The sequence below is a fragment of the Typopeltis vanoorti genome, chromosome 3 (genome assembly GCF_054136105.1).
Source record: "Typopeltis vanoorti isolate ZY-2024b chromosome 3, IOZ_Tvanoo_1.0, whole genome shotgun sequence".
Taxonomy (NCBI): Eukaryota; Metazoa; Arthropoda; class Arachnida; order Uropygi; family Thelyphonidae; genus Typopeltis; species Typopeltis vanoorti.
In genome coordinates, this window is record NC_143551.1 from 168,909,655 (window position 1) to 168,926,579 (window position 16,925).

General features: G+C 37.5%; 1 protein-coding gene across 1 annotated transcript in view; it reads left to right on the forward strand.

Moving 5' to 3' along the window:
* The window catches only part of LOC150108734 (dual specificity calcium/calmodulin-dependent 3',5'-cyclic nucleotide phosphodiesterase 1A-like), a 663,448-nt gene that overhangs the window by 478,217 nt on the left and 168,306 nt on the right, over positions 1-16,925 (forward strand). Inside the window, exon 7 of the mRNA XM_090416188.1 lies at positions 10,260-10,376. Within this exon, the coding sequence (XP_090272314.1) occupies positions 10,260-10,376 (117 nt within the window). The remainder of the gene's footprint in view (positions 1-10,259; positions 10,377-16,925) is intronic.

The window sequence follows — 16,925 nt, forward strand, 5'->3', positions numbered from 1 at the left end:
TGACTCTGTCGAGTCTTGTCAGTCCTGCAACCCCTCGAAAGAACCTCATTTCAGCCGCTTGGATTCGTGTCCACATTCTTTCGGTCATTACCCAACTCTCATGACCATAGGTGAACTGAGGTTCTTTCAAAGGGCTGCAGGGCTGACAAGATTCGACAGGGTCAGAAGCTCTGCAATTTGGGAACCCTCGATACTCAACTGCTGCTTCTCCGTGTTGAGAGATCACAGTTATGTTGGTATGGGCAACTGGTCAGAATGCCACAAGATAGCCTCCCTCAGCAGACCCTCTTTGCCAATCCAGAGGGTGGGAGGCCATGGACTCACTGGATAGATTATATCCAAAACTTTGGGTGGACACATTTGGGAATCCAACCAGAACACCTGAGCTTGCTGGCAGAGGATCGTGACCATTGGAAGTTCCTCTTGTAGCTGTTGCTCCACAACCCAATTAGGAAAGGTGGGCCTTGAAGATATATGTATGTATGTATGTATATATACATTCTGGTTATTTTTCCTTTAAAAGCAATCTGTATCAACAATTTGATACAACTTGATACAATGACCAATCATCTTTCTCCTCATATCGCCAACTTCTTTATGGAGCACTTTGAACAACGTATTTTTGACAACATTTCTCTTAGACATACTGATTGGTTCAGATATGTCAATGACATTTTTGCTATCTGGAATGGCTCTTCTGATGAACTACAACAGTTTCTCTCTAAGTTAAATGCACTTCATCCAAGGATCCAGTTCACCATAGAAGTAGACTCAAATAAGCAGTTAGCCTTTTTAGACCTTTTAATTCTTTGCCAACCAGATGGTAACCTACATTTCTCAGTCTATAGAAAGAAGACTCATACAGGTCATTATATACATGTTGAATCTCATCACCATCCCAGTCAAAAGACAGGAACTATTAAAACGCTGGTTCATCAGGCGCGCTCATTTTGTTCTTCAGACGATCTGTTACAAAAAGAACTACAATATATTATTTCCTCCTTTTTATCTAATAGATATAAGAATTCCTTCATCAAAAGAGTTTTGAGTAGTTTTAATGTTTTCCTCTTGAAATACAGAAGAAATATCGCGCATTACTATCCCTTATGTGCAAGGCATTAGTGAATGCATAGCAAAAGTTTTAAAACCACTAAATATTTTTGTTGCCTTTCGATTTTTCAGAAAAATCTCCACCTTTCTCACTTCTCCAAAGGACAAGCTTCCACATCTTAGTTATCCAGGTGTCTACCAGATTCCTTGCTCTTGTAGATTATCTTATTTCGGACAAACAGGAAGAAATGCCTCTATTCGGCTAGAAGAACACCAGTCTTATATTCAATACCTTGAACCTGAACATTCTGGATTTGCAGAACATGCTTTAATTACTAGACATAGAGTTCATTGGAACAAGACAAGAGTCCTTCACAAAAGTCGGTTCCTCATGGAACGGCTTTATAAAGAACGTGAAAATTTACTTCACTCTCCTAAATTAAACAGATCCGATGGTTTATGTCTATCCCATGGGAGATAGCTTCGTAACTCAGCTCATCTTTCCTAACATTTTAATTGTGTTTATATATATTAGTTAGGAAATTTATTAATCTTTTTAGATATCTTTCATTAGCTACTTAGGCGGCGCCTTTTGGAATTGTCAGTTATTGTTTAATGAGCTTTATAATTGTATTGAAGATCCCTATGATACTCAGGCGGAAATTATATTAACAAATAATATTTTACGTGAGTTAATTCCGTTATTATAATTTTTAATTTATGCATCATTTTACGAACGCTGAGATAGCAGACATGCACCTCGTTTACCATATTATGTATCCAACTATTATTGAACTGTTAAGTTACGCCTAATAAAGTTTTTTACACTACTAACTGCCTTGTGTTCAGTTCCGTCGACAGGGTGTAGCATAGAGGCAGGCTACAATATCGACAGAGCCGGAAATAGCTTATAAAGAGTTTTATTATGCGATACGTAGAGCAGACATTTAATTAATATTACTATGTAATCGTTTTGATTAATGTTTCCCTTGTAATAAAAACAAAATAGCAATTGGAGATTTTCTTATATTTTTGTCTTCTAATCCATCAGGGGCAATATTCAATTGTTTGCCTTAGGGCGCGATCTAATCTGGCGATGGCTCTGCTTGTGTTATTTCTGTATCTTTGAGTCCCTGTTAGTAACTTCCGTGGCGTTTCCGGTCATGCTTTCCTATGTGAAAATGGTTGATTTTGATGTTCTCTACCTCCCCTCAAAGTTTGTACATGGAATTTTGAACCACCCTGTATATCCATAAGCATATAATATCATTATTTTTATAATCAACTTGATTATCATTCCGCATTATCTTACTTGATTCAGTTCTTTGTTCTTTTTCCTTTTGCTGCCTACATTTCTCATCCTTATGATGCCTCTCCAATCGCTTTCAACTAATTCCAATTTCCTCGTTTTGCATCAAATAATTTGTTTTAGCTAGATATGTGCAAATTCAATTCATTCTCAATGCCCTCATTACTTTTCGAAATGCCATGATTCTGTTAATTGGGACAAGCCTCCATGTTCACAATTTCATTAGTACATTCCTCTTTCTTTCTGCTAATGCTCGTGAGAGATTTTGGAGCCATTTTAGACTAGTATTCTAATTTTACAGTATCCCATCAGAAGATTAGGAAATATACCACATATTCTAACACATGAAAATCAACAGTAATGTACTATACAGAAAACTAATTATTCTATAAAAAAATGGATAACCATTACCAATTTCATAGGAGCATTAAATAAACCGACCTTTTACAGTTCAGTTTTTTTCCAATCGAAGGGCATAATGTTCCGGTATCCCTCCACCTACGCTATGGAGGAGCTTATTTCTGTATTTGTTTATTTTTATTATTTATTTAATTTTATTTATGTATGTTTTTTTGTGTGTGTGTGTGTGTGAATATTTAGAAATTTTATTTCTAGGCCATTGTGTGTAAATGTTTTAAATTATTATTATTATTATGTGACATCTCCAGGGAGTCCAATGTGCCAACAGCATTTATCTTCCTGACCTTGGTTATACAGTAATATTGCTTGCTTCAGATATTCCTTGAACCTCATGTGAATGTCCATCCTTTGTAGATTTTTTATTCCATGGTTCTGCTTCAATCTGCCTCCTAAGTGTATCACAATCTTGTCTCATAGTTCCACATATACTCCTTTTTAACTGGAACTTCCATGTGGTTTGTGATCTCCCAAGTCAAATCCACATGTTCACTTTCTCCAGTTGGATGCAATGTAGCCACCTTAGTTATGATAAGGTCTTCTGACCCTTTAACAAGATTCTATTCTCATACCCTCAGTCCCCTCCATGACATTCTGCTTCAAATAATTCTCTCTCAGTAAGTGTGCAAATTCCATTACCTTCTTGCCATGTGATCTTTCCTCTTTCCAATCTATGTCTCCAAAATTAAATTTGCAATAATTATTACTCAACATACACTCGTACTAATCTGCTGATTAGTACAATGATTAAACCCTGTGGAGGCCCCTTGGCCTCCACATGGTTTTATCCAGCGGTGTAGAGACTAGATTCCACATATTTTGTCCATATGCATGTTCATTCGCTTCATGGGTGCCTTCAAACTCATGCAGATGAGTGTGTGTGTGTGTGTGTGCATGCATCCACCCTAATTGCTTTAGTTTACCTGACTTTGCACTTCCAAACTCTCCACGAATCCATTTAATTGCAGTTCATCAGCATCATACAAATTTTCCATCCATCAAACTTATGCCATAGGGAAGGAAAGGAGTAGTTGTCATCAAGTTTTACTGGTGTAGCACAGGATTCAAGGATGCATTTTTAGATGCAGAGAAACAGAAGTATGAGATGGAGTTGTGTGTGCATGTATTGGTAAGGTATAAGCAGAAAACTGAGAAGGAATGATTATGAATGGCATGATTGCTAAGATGTGCATGTATGAAATAAATTTGAAAGCATGGGAGATGTTTATTGAAGATGGAGTTGAAAGGTGAAGAGTGTCTGCAAAGAAACAAAAATTTCGTGATAGAGCTGTGGATATAATGTGTGAGGGTAGTTATGAGATGACCAATTGTGATATGTGAGATAAGGCTTCATGGATGGCATTAATAAGTACTGGTCTATAACCACCTGCACTCTTAGAACCTCCCTTATGCAAGGGAATTATTTTTCCCTCTTTCCACTCCCTTGGAACTGTACCAGAGAAGAGACTTAAATTAAAGAGCCTAGTCAGAGTCATTGCTAATTCCCTTTCACATTCTCACAGTGATAGCGGCTTTGAAGCCATTTGATTTAAGATTAAAGTGGGAAGGAATTTTAAATTTTTAGTGTGGTATTGCTATATACAGCAAATGTATATAATGAAATGTAGAGGGGTGATGATTCTAAAAATGTTTAGTCCAGTCAGATGAGACTGATGAGTGACAGGCAAGTGATAGTGAAGGAATTTTAACTATGCAAGCAGAAAATGTGAGTAAAGAAATTGAGTTCGTTGTGATGCTTAGAATAACCAATTTACACATTGGTTGAAGCAGCTATAGAGATTTACTTTTTACTAAATCAGTAGTGCCTGGGTAATGTCTGTTGTGTTCCTGAAGTTTTGGAAGATAAATATAATGGTGGTGAAAGGAATCTTGAAATTATGCAGGAACTACAGAAAAAGATAATGTTATAGAGTATGAAACATAGTGTATTCTTTGGCTATATGATATAAAAGGTGTGGGCTATAAAGATGATGAGCGCATTGAGTAAAGTAGAAATTGGCAGCAAAGACCTAGAAAATTTAACAGTTTTGTGGTTAGCAGGAAAAGGGTAAATATGAAAGTCTGACTTTAGTTGCTGGAGATGGCACATAAATCACATCTGCTGAAAATATAGTAGAAATGTTTAATAAGTATTTGTCCATGTATTTCACATTCAAGAGTTAGGTATATTTTTCAGTACAATCAGGTAAGACGAGGAGAAACTGGCATTTACATCCTGTTCTGCACTTAAAGGCTGCAGGACTGGATGGGATCTCACCACATACATTAATGGAATGCAAAGAGACAGTGCCCTTGAATTTGATGCTCAGCAAACTGTTGTCACAGGAGCAGTTCCTGAAGAGTGAAAGGAAAGAAACAAAATTTTCCATTATGGAGTGGCACTCCATAATGGAGAATCGAAATCAGTGGTGTAGTGGCAAGCTGTAGGTTGATAAGAATAGGAATCTTTCCAGAGAGCAGCATGGGTTGTTAGGGGACTGTATTGCTTCTGTCATGTAAACTCAGTAACCGAGTTAGTAGGGGTACACAGCAGCTAGGTTCTCGTTCTTGCACCCTGTTAGTACCCATTAGGGGAAGCTAAAGCTGCTATCAACCAAACGCAAGGGATCGTACTAAAATGCTCCCAAATTTCTCCCCTAAAGGATCCTACCTCGGCCAAGCCTAAAAATAATATCATTTAATATTGAAGGGTTCTCCAGTGTCAAGCAAGATCTCATTGCAAATATTTGCAGAGATAATGACTGTGATGTGCTCTGCCTGAGAAACTCACAGAGGAGAAGGTGCTGCAAGACCTTACATCCATGGCATGAAACTCATCAAAGAAATACCCCACGATAATTATGGCAGTGCAATATTTATGAAAGAGAACTTGATCCCATCGTCCATTGACTCAACGAACAACAGAAACATTGAGATTATTATGATCACATTTAAAAATATCTCAATAACCTCAGTCTATAAACCGCCAGAAGAAGCTTTCTCCTTCCCTGACATCCTCCTCAATAATAATCCATACATGACTAATGTTGTATTAGGTGACTTTAACAGCCATAGTGTTAACTGGGGTTACACAAAGTCCAACGAAGATGGAGAACTTCTTGAAAAATGGGCTGAAAACCTTTCTCTAAACCTGATACATAATCCAAAACACCCTGCTTTTTTCAACAGTGGCAGATGGAAGCAAGGCTATAACCCTGACCTCATATTTGTTAGCTCAAAAATATCCAACACCTGTGTTAAAAAGGTTTTAAATCCGATTCCACATACTCAACATAGACCTATAATGCTTCAATTCAACCCAGCAATTATGCCTAACACCGTCCCTTACAGACAACGATTTAATTTCCCAAAAGCTAATTGGAAGAGTTTCATGGAAGATCTTGACCGCTCCTAGAAGAAGTCCCTCCAAACCCTCAAGAGTATCCAGAATTCATAAAAATATTGCGGAAAATCTCCACCAAGCATATCCCCCGATGATGCAGCACAAACTACATTCCAGGCCTTTCCAGTGACATACAAGCCCAGTATGCTGATTACTTACAACTTTACAACACCAACCCCTTCTCAGAAGAGACTATCCAAGCAGGAGAAAAATTATGCTCCAAGATGGCAGAGCAAAGGTGTTCCTCGTGGAAAAAAGAAATTGAAGCCCTTGATATGACCCATAGTAGCAGAAAGGCATGGAACTTTATCAACAGAATTAGGAAGTATTTCACTAAGCCATATGAGCATCTGCAGGTAACAGCTAATCAAATTGCTCACCAGCTGCTGCTGAATGGAAAATTCACTAAAAAACACACACAAAAAAAAAGATACTTAGAACCCCAAGTAAAGAACAAAATATGATTAACTCAGATTTCACCATCACTGAACTCAACACAGCCATAAACCTATTAAAACCTAGAAAATCTGCAAGCCTTGATGATGTCTGTAATGAACAGATTAAACATTTTGGAACCAGGACTAAAGAGTGGTTATTAAACCTATACAACACTTGCCTCAGAACCCTAAGGATACCAACTATCTGGAGGCATGCCAAAGTGGTGGCCTTTCTGAAACCAGGGAAACCCCCAACCGAAGCAAAAAAATTACAGACCTATATCACTACTCAGCAACCTCTTTAAACTCTATGAACGATTAATTTTGAATAGACTACAACCCCTAATCGAACCCCATCTTATTACTGAGCAAGCTGGCTTTAGACCAGGCAAATCCTGCACATCACAAATTCGCAACCTCACTCAATATATAGAAAATGGTTATGAGCAAGAACTAGCCACAAGAGTAGTCTTTGTAGACCTAACTGCAGCATGTGATACCGTAAACCATCTCACACTCAGAAATAAAATATACAGAATAACTAGAGACTATCGCCTTGTCCTCCTGATCCAATCACTCTCTCTTGGAAAACATATGCTTTTACGTGGACCTTGGGGGTAGGAAGAGCCGCTGGCACTACCAAAAAAATGGCCTCCCCCAGGGAAGTGTGTTATTACCATTACTTTTCAACATCTACGTCAATAATCTCCCCATCTTTTCAGGAACTAGAAATTTTATCTATGCTGATGACCTTGCCATAGCTACTCAGTCAAAAAATTTCAAGTCCATTAAAACTACTCCATCACTTGCCTTAAATAGTCTAACCACATACTATACCAGCAATCAACTAAAACCAAACCCCTTGAAAACCCAGACAGGCCTTTTCCACCTTAACAATAAGGAATCCAACAGGAAGCTACAGATTTCTTGGGAAGGCTCTAATATAGAACATTTCTGGAAACCAATCTACCTCAGTGTGACTCTTGATCGCACCCTCTCATATAAAACCCACATAGAAAAAACAAAGGCAAAAGTAAATGCAAGAAATAACATACTAAGAAAGCTCATTTCCTCCAAATGGGGTGCATACCTAGCACACTGAGATCTTCTGCCTTGGCCCTTTGCTATTCTTCTGCTGAATATGCCTGCCCAGTATGGTCCAGATCCTGCCATGCTGAAAAACTTGACCCAGCATTGAATGAAAGCTGCCGCTTAATTACAGGATGCCTGAAACCAACACCACTAAAAGACCTGTATACTTTTGGCTGGTATTGCACCCCCTTCAGTTCGAAGATCTGCATTCTCAGCTGATGAAAGAAGCAGACAAATGAATGGTGAACACCACCCACTGTTCAGCCAGACCTCAGTGCCCCAAAGACTAAGATCCCAACATAGCTTCCTCACAACTGTTGAACTACCTAAAAACCTCCCAGAGACAAGACTTCAACAATGGCTTGCACTATATCCTGAAAATAATACTGGTATTCCAACAGCCGAACATCTTCCACGTGGTGCCCACTTGGACTGGAATACTTGGAAAAGCCTAAACAGACTCCGGGCGACAGGACGCTGCAAACAAAACCTCATCAAATGGGGGCTACCTCACTGGCTCAGACAATTGTGAGTGTGGGACAACCCAGTCCATGGAACACCTTTCTTGTCCCTTCTTCCATTGCCTTGTGCAAAAGAGGACCTTATATCCTGCACAGAAAGAGCAGTTGATTGTGCAATACTGGAGGAACATCTGACCATGTTTATTGTATATAAGTTATGTATAGTTTCCCTTTTTTTCATATTTAATTATTATTCCCTGTATAATTCACCTACCAAATCTAAGCTAATCTCATTGTAATGTATCCTAATTTGTTGTAAATCATGTTGTACCACTTACTTACTACTATACTACTTGTGTTTGGATACAAAATAAAAAAAAAAAGTAACCGAGTTTATATGTTGTAATAGGATAACAACTGTTTTGGACCTTTGAGATGCTTATGTATGATTTTTCTAGATTTTGTATAGCATTTGATAGAATACCATATGATAAATGATTCTGAAAGTGATGGAGATGGGTTTTCAGATAGTTATATGGATAGTTAGCTGGCAGAAATACATGAGGTACCATGTCTCAAAAAAATAAAGAAAAGTGATCAGCATAGTATCACAGTTTCTGTTCTGGCCTCTATTGTTTATTTATATATCAGCAATAGTTCAAGGTTTGAGAAGAGGTATTCAATTGTTTGCTGAAATAATATCAGAATGCTCTGGTGTGATACTTTATAAAGTATTTGAATAGGTTGGTGCTTTGAGTAGATGAATGGGGTTATCACTTCAAGTAGCCGAGGATAAAATCACTCACATTGGTCATGGGGGAAGGTGGTAACTTCATTTCAAGAGTTGGAGGAAGTAGGAATCTGGGAATGTTAATAAATAGAGAGTTGATGTTTGGAAACATTATTATCATTATTATTAACATCTGACCTCCATGAAGTCAGAGACTCATCGTGGAAGGTACACACTATTGCACACAATGCTTATCCAGCTGTGCTTTAAACTGACTCAGTGTACCCACAACACACTCGGGCAATGCATTTTGTTCACCAACCACTCTCCTATTGTAAGAATAAGTAACATAATGTAAGAGTTGTAAGCATTATTCATAAAATTACTTTCATAATGCAAAGGATGCTGATGTCACTGCATAATGAGTGATCAGGCTATTTCTGGATTTTTATGCACAGATTTGTATACCTAGGTGGTAAGGAAATGCTAGAGAAAATAAAGAAGTAAGTGATGTCTCAGGACTTTGGAATTTTGAGTTTGGGAACAGATTGAGAAAATCTGCTTTGCAGAGCTTGACAGATTGAAGAAGACACAATATAAATGATACATATTTAGTTCATGAGAAGATCCTATTAGGGTAGTAGTAGGGTGCAGAAGAATGAAAGATAATCCCTGGAAACTTTATATGAATCATGTGAGTAAAGTAAAATAAATCTTCTAACACATTTATGTTTCCCAAAGGGATAGGCAGAATCTTTTAGTTTTTAACTAGCTTTTGGAAATTGGGAGGGAAGCCAGTATACACCTGTAGCCATCACAAGGAGGTCCTATATCTTATTACAGTGGGTGCCAGGGCTATTTGTTCTTCACACTATAGTGTCTATTGACTTCTTTCCAAGCAGTGTAAGTTTAGTATTACAATATAAGTATAATATTTGTATCTTTTGCTAACAACCACTACACCACTTTGGTTGGTTGATATGTGATGCCAGCGATACCAGTATAAACATTAAAATGTTGCTTTAATTAAAATATTTATTATATTAGCTGTGCTTGGTGTCTCCATGAACATTATGATGCCAGTGTACCACAACATATACGCTAAATGAAAACGGATGCTATGACAGTATATACAATCCTTGTTTTTACGTTTATATTATTATGGTTTCCATTGAATTGTATATTTCAGGATGGTGTAGTGATAATGGTTAGTTCTCATAGGCAATGAAAGCACAGTTGTGTTGCTAACTCATGCAATAACTATTTTTTGTGTACTGCGTATAACATGGATGAAAACTTTAAAACTGTAATATATTGTTGGAGCATTTATCTTTAAAGAAAATATATGTTTGTCTTCCAGAATGTTGATGATTGGTCATTTGATGTGTTTGCATTGAATGAGACATCTAATGGACATGGACTTCGTTATCTCAGTTGTGATTTGTTAACACGATATGGACTTATACATAAATACAAGGTAAGAGCTGATGGAAATGTTAATTGAGCTAATAATTTATTGGAAGTTTAGATTTTGTAAATCAATTAATTCATTATATAAAATTGTTTATTATTTAAATTTAAAATTAAACTATAATAAATAATAATCATTATTATTATTCTTTCAGCACTGTCATAAGAGAGGTTCTAAGACTGCAGTAGCAAATTTGCTACTACAGTATAGACTAATCAATATCTCAGGAAGTACGAAATGTAAAGTCAATTTGGTGAAACAGAGAAAGAGAGGTTATGTCTGAGCAATTTGCTCATATTTTATAAATAATGTTATGGCCAAGTTGGATAAATGGAATGGATACCCTGATACTGGTGGACTCTACCAAAACGCTCATTGCCAACCACGCGATATCGCGTGACGTGAGTTCTCACCGGTCGGCCGATCACGCGTTATTGCGTGGACGTCGCCATCAAGTAAAAAAAATTTGGCCACCACACGAAATTTCCAATTTTCAGCTTGGCAATGAACGTGTTAAAGCATTTGACAGGATACTACATGAAAGGTTGTTTCATAAATTGGAGGATATATATAGGTTGGATATAAACTATTGATTTGGATAAGCTTGTAATTGATGAACTAGTATCAGAAAGTTGTATATATATGGGTAGCGTGTATCTGCTAGATTCAAGATGGCCAGTGGTGTATTCAAGGATCAGCCCTTTGACCTTGTTGTTCATTCTATGCATTAATGATATGGGGAAGGACCTGATGGAAGACGTTCAGTTTTTTGCTGATGATGTAAAGGTACGAACATTCAGAAAATGTAACTGATATGTAGCACTTACAAAATGGTTTGAACAGGCTTGAACTGTGGACAAATGATAACTTCTAATTCAGTGTTAGTAAGTATAAAGTTATGTACTTCAGTGTGATGAAATTTGCAATGGCATATTATATATATATATATATTTCTTAAAAGAAATGAATGAACAAAAACCAAGGGAAAAGGTTCAGTAGTATCACACGACTAGTTTTGGCTTTTTGCAGGCCTTCTTCAGGTGTTTTTATAAAAGAAAAGAAAAAACATTAAACATTGAAGATAAAAACTGTCAGCACAGGAAGTCACTATACATATTTAACGTGAAAATGTTGTAGTTAACGTATTCAAAGCTATTCCTTCGTTGGCCACATTGTTGGGTGAGTGCGTGTGTATAGCATCTTGTGAGCACCAGTATTTGATCACAGCAGAATGACAGTCTGGGAGGTTGTAGCTTAAATTATTATTTAAATGTACAGGGTTGAGGATGATTTCTCTAGTTCTACAATTTTTCTCTCCAATTCGTCATAGCAACGGAAAATATTGTTAGATATGTTCCAAACGATTGACTATGGTTTTCATCATCAGAATCGGCTGAAAAAAAGGACATGGCTGAATAAAGCACTGGCACGTGTTCTCTTGTAAGCGATGTCCCTCCTGTACTCCTCCATATGCAATTCAATGGACTTATTCATCTGGCCAAAGTAAGGGATGTTGCAGTCACACTTTCATTGTCTAGAGATTCTTCAAGTATTTGAGATAATGTACTTTTTTTGACAAACAAAAAAGCGAGAGTACATTTTGTGTCGAATATTCTTTCAGCAAGAAGGTCTAACTTTGCATTGTGATAGATTCTTTTGGCACGTTCCGTTGTAATATTCTCTTTAAAAGATATAAACTTAGGAAAGACTACATGGAATTTACAGCATTTCAGAAAGACTAACCTGTTGATGTTCAGTCCTATCTTCTTCAGTGTTTTGTCGAAGTTTCTTTTATTATTATTAAGAGAAGCCTCGTCATGAAGGCTACAGATGCATGGAGGTTTATTTATCATGAAAGTTGTCTTCTCTTTAGTATGTGTAGTGAATCTCAAGCAGCCCAAATCCAGTATAACAATAAATTAAAACTTATTAGGAAATTTGAAGCCCTAAAAAGATTACAAAATAATCTGATCTTTTCAAAACCCCACACCAACCCTGACTAAGTTGTAATTAATAAATCATCTTGCATCCTTTCAGATGCAGAAAAAAGGTATCCTCAGCAAGGCTTTAAATTTTATTCCTTCTCCAAAATCTATCCCAAAAGAATCACTCCTCACCAAGATAGAAAAGGCTGCTTCCTTCCTCCCTTCACGAGATGCAAAACTTCTCCGTATTGAATCATTAACAATGCAGAACTGCCCACAGATAACATCTCTTCATCAGAACGACAGGCTCTTAAGAGGTTAAAAAATAACAGAAATATAATTATCCTAGCAGATAAAGGCAATGCCACAGTTATCCTTAACTTTGAAGATTATAAAAATAAGATGCTTGAATTACTACAGAGTGACACTTACTGAATTCTTGAGCGAGAGATCCCACTCATGAACTTCAAAATCGTACAATTTATTAAAAACAACCTCTGAACTGTCTAGAAACATTCACCTTTCTCTTCGATCTCTCCATCCGCTTATTTCTCGCATATATAGAGTTCCCCAGATCCACAAGGAAAATACCCCACTTCGTCCCATCATTGAAGGCATTAATTCACCAACATACAACCTTTCAAAACATTTACCAAAATTCCTCAAATGTTTTCCGGCAAGTCTTCGTCCTTTATTAATAACTCTGCGGATTTTGTATCATACATTAAGGATATTACTGTTAAAGAAAATGAAATCATGGCTAGCTTTGACGTAGTATCCATGTTCTCAAATGTTCCTACAGACGAAGTCCTGACACTCCACAAAGATAAGTTATCCAAAAAAAATGTTAGCCTTACCTACTCGTTGCATCAAGTCTGGATGCTTTAGATTTCAGAACACCATCCTACAAGCAAAAGCATGGTCTAGCAATGGGTAGTCCTTTATCTCCTATACTTGCCAACATTTATCTAGAAGATTTTGAAGTTAAAGCTATCTCTTCCTATTCCTTAGCACCTAGAATTTGGAAATGATATGTGGACGACATTTTCCTCATTTGGAGCCATGGACGTGATTCTCTCCTGGATATCCTTGAATGTCTCAGTAGTCAACACCTGAATATCCAATTCATGGCTGAGTTTGAAACTAATGGTTCCCTGCCTTTTCTGGACGTGAAATTGACCTGTTCTTCTGAAAAACTTAAATCAATGTACAGAAAACCTACACGCACACCAATAGATATCTCCATATTCAGTCCCATCATTTCCCTCTTCAGAAACTTGGAATAATTTCTACTTTGGGCATAGAGCTCGCTCTCTTCTTGACGACCCAGATTAACTTCATAAAGAAATCAATTTTCTTAGATCTACTTTCAGACTGAATGGATATTCTCAAAAAATTACAAAAAAATTCCTTTTTAATTCTCCTAGTCGCTATACTTAAAAAAATGAATAATATTAAAGGCAATATATCTATACCATACATAAGCTCAGTTTCTCAAAAATTAGCCAAGGTTCTCAAAAAAGATAACATTAGAACCTTCATGACTTATTTTTCACAGTATTAACAACACCACACACAATTTTATTAAAGAGATGTTTTATTAACTGCTTATATTTCACTGATTTTCAACTCAGTATCATCAGAGCACAACACACTTGTACACGCAACAGTAAGTGAGTGAAACAATATAATTGCAAAGAACAAAAGATCTAAAGTCCTATTTTTGGTGCCCTCTAACGAAAAAAAAAAAAAAAACAGCTATTATTATTTTTATTATTATTATTGTTGTTTTGGGCAACTCCAAGGAGTCGACAGACTCATCGAGGGAGGCCCTAACATCATGTCAAGAACAACTATTCGACATTGACACAGTATCTATCATACCTTGCCTTGAACTCACTCATGGTCGTAGCACCCGCAACAGACCCTGGAAGATTACTCCACTCATTCACCACTCTCCAAGTAAAAAACCTAGCTCTAACACCCTTGTCAACCATGCTCTTGCCGAGCTTCCATGCATGGCCCCTAGTCCTCCCACCACCAGTCATATTTTCAAAAATATCTTCTGGATCAATCTTATAGAAACCCTTCAGTAATTTGAATGTCTCAATCATATCACCCCCTCCTTCGCCTATCGTCCAATCACTGCAACCCACAAATCTTCAACCTATTCTCATAAGGTTCATTCCACAGACCTTCTATCATCTTGGTCACTCGTCTCTGGATCCTCTCCACTTCCACCCCATCACGAAGAAACCCTGGTGCCCATAACTGGGCACAGTAGTTCAGATGGGGTCTTATCAAGGCTCGATATAGAGGAACAACAACTTGTTTGTCTCTGCATGTTAAAGTATTTTTCAGAAGCCAGGTGATTTGATGAGCTGATTTATTTACTTTTGCAATGTGCCCCATAAACTTCAATTCCCCACCAACGCTCCCAAATCCCTGGCCTCATCAATCTCCTGGAGTACGGTTCCACCAATGCGATATACTGCTGCTGTTCTTTTCACCCCAAAGTACATAACCTTACACTTTGCCACATTAAACTGACATCCATTTTTCTTAGCCCAGTCCACCAAACTATCCAAATCATCCTGTAAAATTTTGACATCCTGTGCACTCACAATTGCTCTACCCAACTTTGCATCATCAGCAAACAAGTGAACACTTCCTCTCAAATCCTTTCCTATATCATTGATGAACAAATTGAAAAGCAGTGGTCCAAGAACAGAGCCCTGCGGCACACCACTAGTCACAAGACATCTTTTAGACTTCACTCCTGCATAAACTACTCTCTGGTATCTCCTTCAACCACCCTCCTATCCATCTCACCAACCCTATATCTATCCCCATCTGTTCCAGTTTACTGATTAGGGTTCGATGTGGTATCCTGTCAAAGGCCTTGGCAAGGTCCAGTAGTATCACTGTAAACACATTACCTCTATCCAGTTCAGCCGTCACTGTGTTATAAAGCGTGAGCAAGTTACTGAGGCATGATCTACCCTTCACAAAACCATGTTGTCCCCATACAATATCCCATTTTCATCTATCCAATCCTGTATTCTTTTCTTGACTAATTTCTCTAAGACCTTGACAATGATTCCTGATATGCTAATCGGTAGGTAATTTACAACAGCAGTCTTGGAACCACCTATGCAGGAGTTTCTCTTAGGATAACCTTCTCCCAAATTTTTGGCAAATTAATGCAACCATATTTGTTAAGGTTGGGAGAATTCTTCAAAGCCATTGCTGACTCAAAAAATAATCTTTCAGATCTATAACGACTCCTAAATAGCACATTCGTTTTCCTCCATCTAATCCTGTGTGAAGGAGTGAATCCAAAGCATGGTCTGCCAGTCCTGACTTGCCACAGTAATAGTAGCGAAAGTATCTTTCATGTTCTTCCAGGTGGATGTTAACTGATCTTCCTGTTTGCCCATAATAGGCCAATTCACAGTCACAAAGAACTTCATACACTCCTAGATGTGCTAAAGGGTGAAGTTTATCCTTAGGCGAGCAGATCAGAGTTGTGAGTTTGACATGAGGTTTGAAAGTTGTGCGAAGGCCATGTTTTATCAATACTTTGGCTATCTTTTCTGATGTACCTCTGATATAGGGAATAGAAATGGTCATGTTGTATTCTTGTGTATTAGGAGAGGGCAGAGTAATGGGCCTATGTAGCATTTTTTCTATTTTGTAGGGATTATAGCCATTTGCTAAGAACGTATTGTGCAGATATTGGAGTTCTGTGGTCAGAGCTGTATCGTTAGAACAAATGGCTCTAGCTCTGTGTGTAAATGTTTTTAAAATGCCATACTGTTGGACTGGATGATGATGCAGTTATTTATGTAGGTATCTTCCTGTGTGTGTGTGTGTGTGTGTGTGTGTGTGTGTGTGTGTGTGTGTGTGTGTGTGTGTGTGTGTGTGTGTGTGTGTGTGTGTAGGCTTTCTGTAAATAGAAAAAGATAGTGATCCATCTGAAAGGCAGGTGACTAATGTGTCAAGAAATGGTAAACAGTTATTTGATTCTTTTTCTACTGTGAAATGGATTTTGGGGTGTTGGCTGTTTAGGTAGGTGACAAATGCATCCAAAGTGTCTTGTCCATGGGGCCAGATGGCAAACACATCGTCTACATAGTGTAACCACACTTGTGGCTTGTATGTAGCTGTGGTAAGTATAAGTACTTTGTTTTCAAAATGTTCCATGTAAAAATTTGCTAACTGGGGTGAGAGGGGAGAACCCATAGCAGTACCATTAAATTGTTGTAGAATTTTCCCTCCATGTAAAGTAACCTGCATTCATGGTAAATTTAAATAATTCAAAAATATCTGGGGGGAAATTTAGACTTGATTAAATCAAGAGTGTCTATAAGTGGTACATTGGTAAATAAGGAGGTGACATCAAAACTAACCATTATGTCTGAATTTTTTAGGATAAGATTTTTAACCAGTGTTTTGAAATGGACTGAATTTTTTACAAAGGTAGAGGAGTTGCCAGTAAGGGGGCAAGCGACTTGGCTAAATGCTGGGCCATTTTATATGTGGGACTATCTATGCTATTGACTATGGGGCATAGGGGGATATTAGTTTTGTGGATTTTTGGTAATCCATAAATACAGTGTGGTTTAAT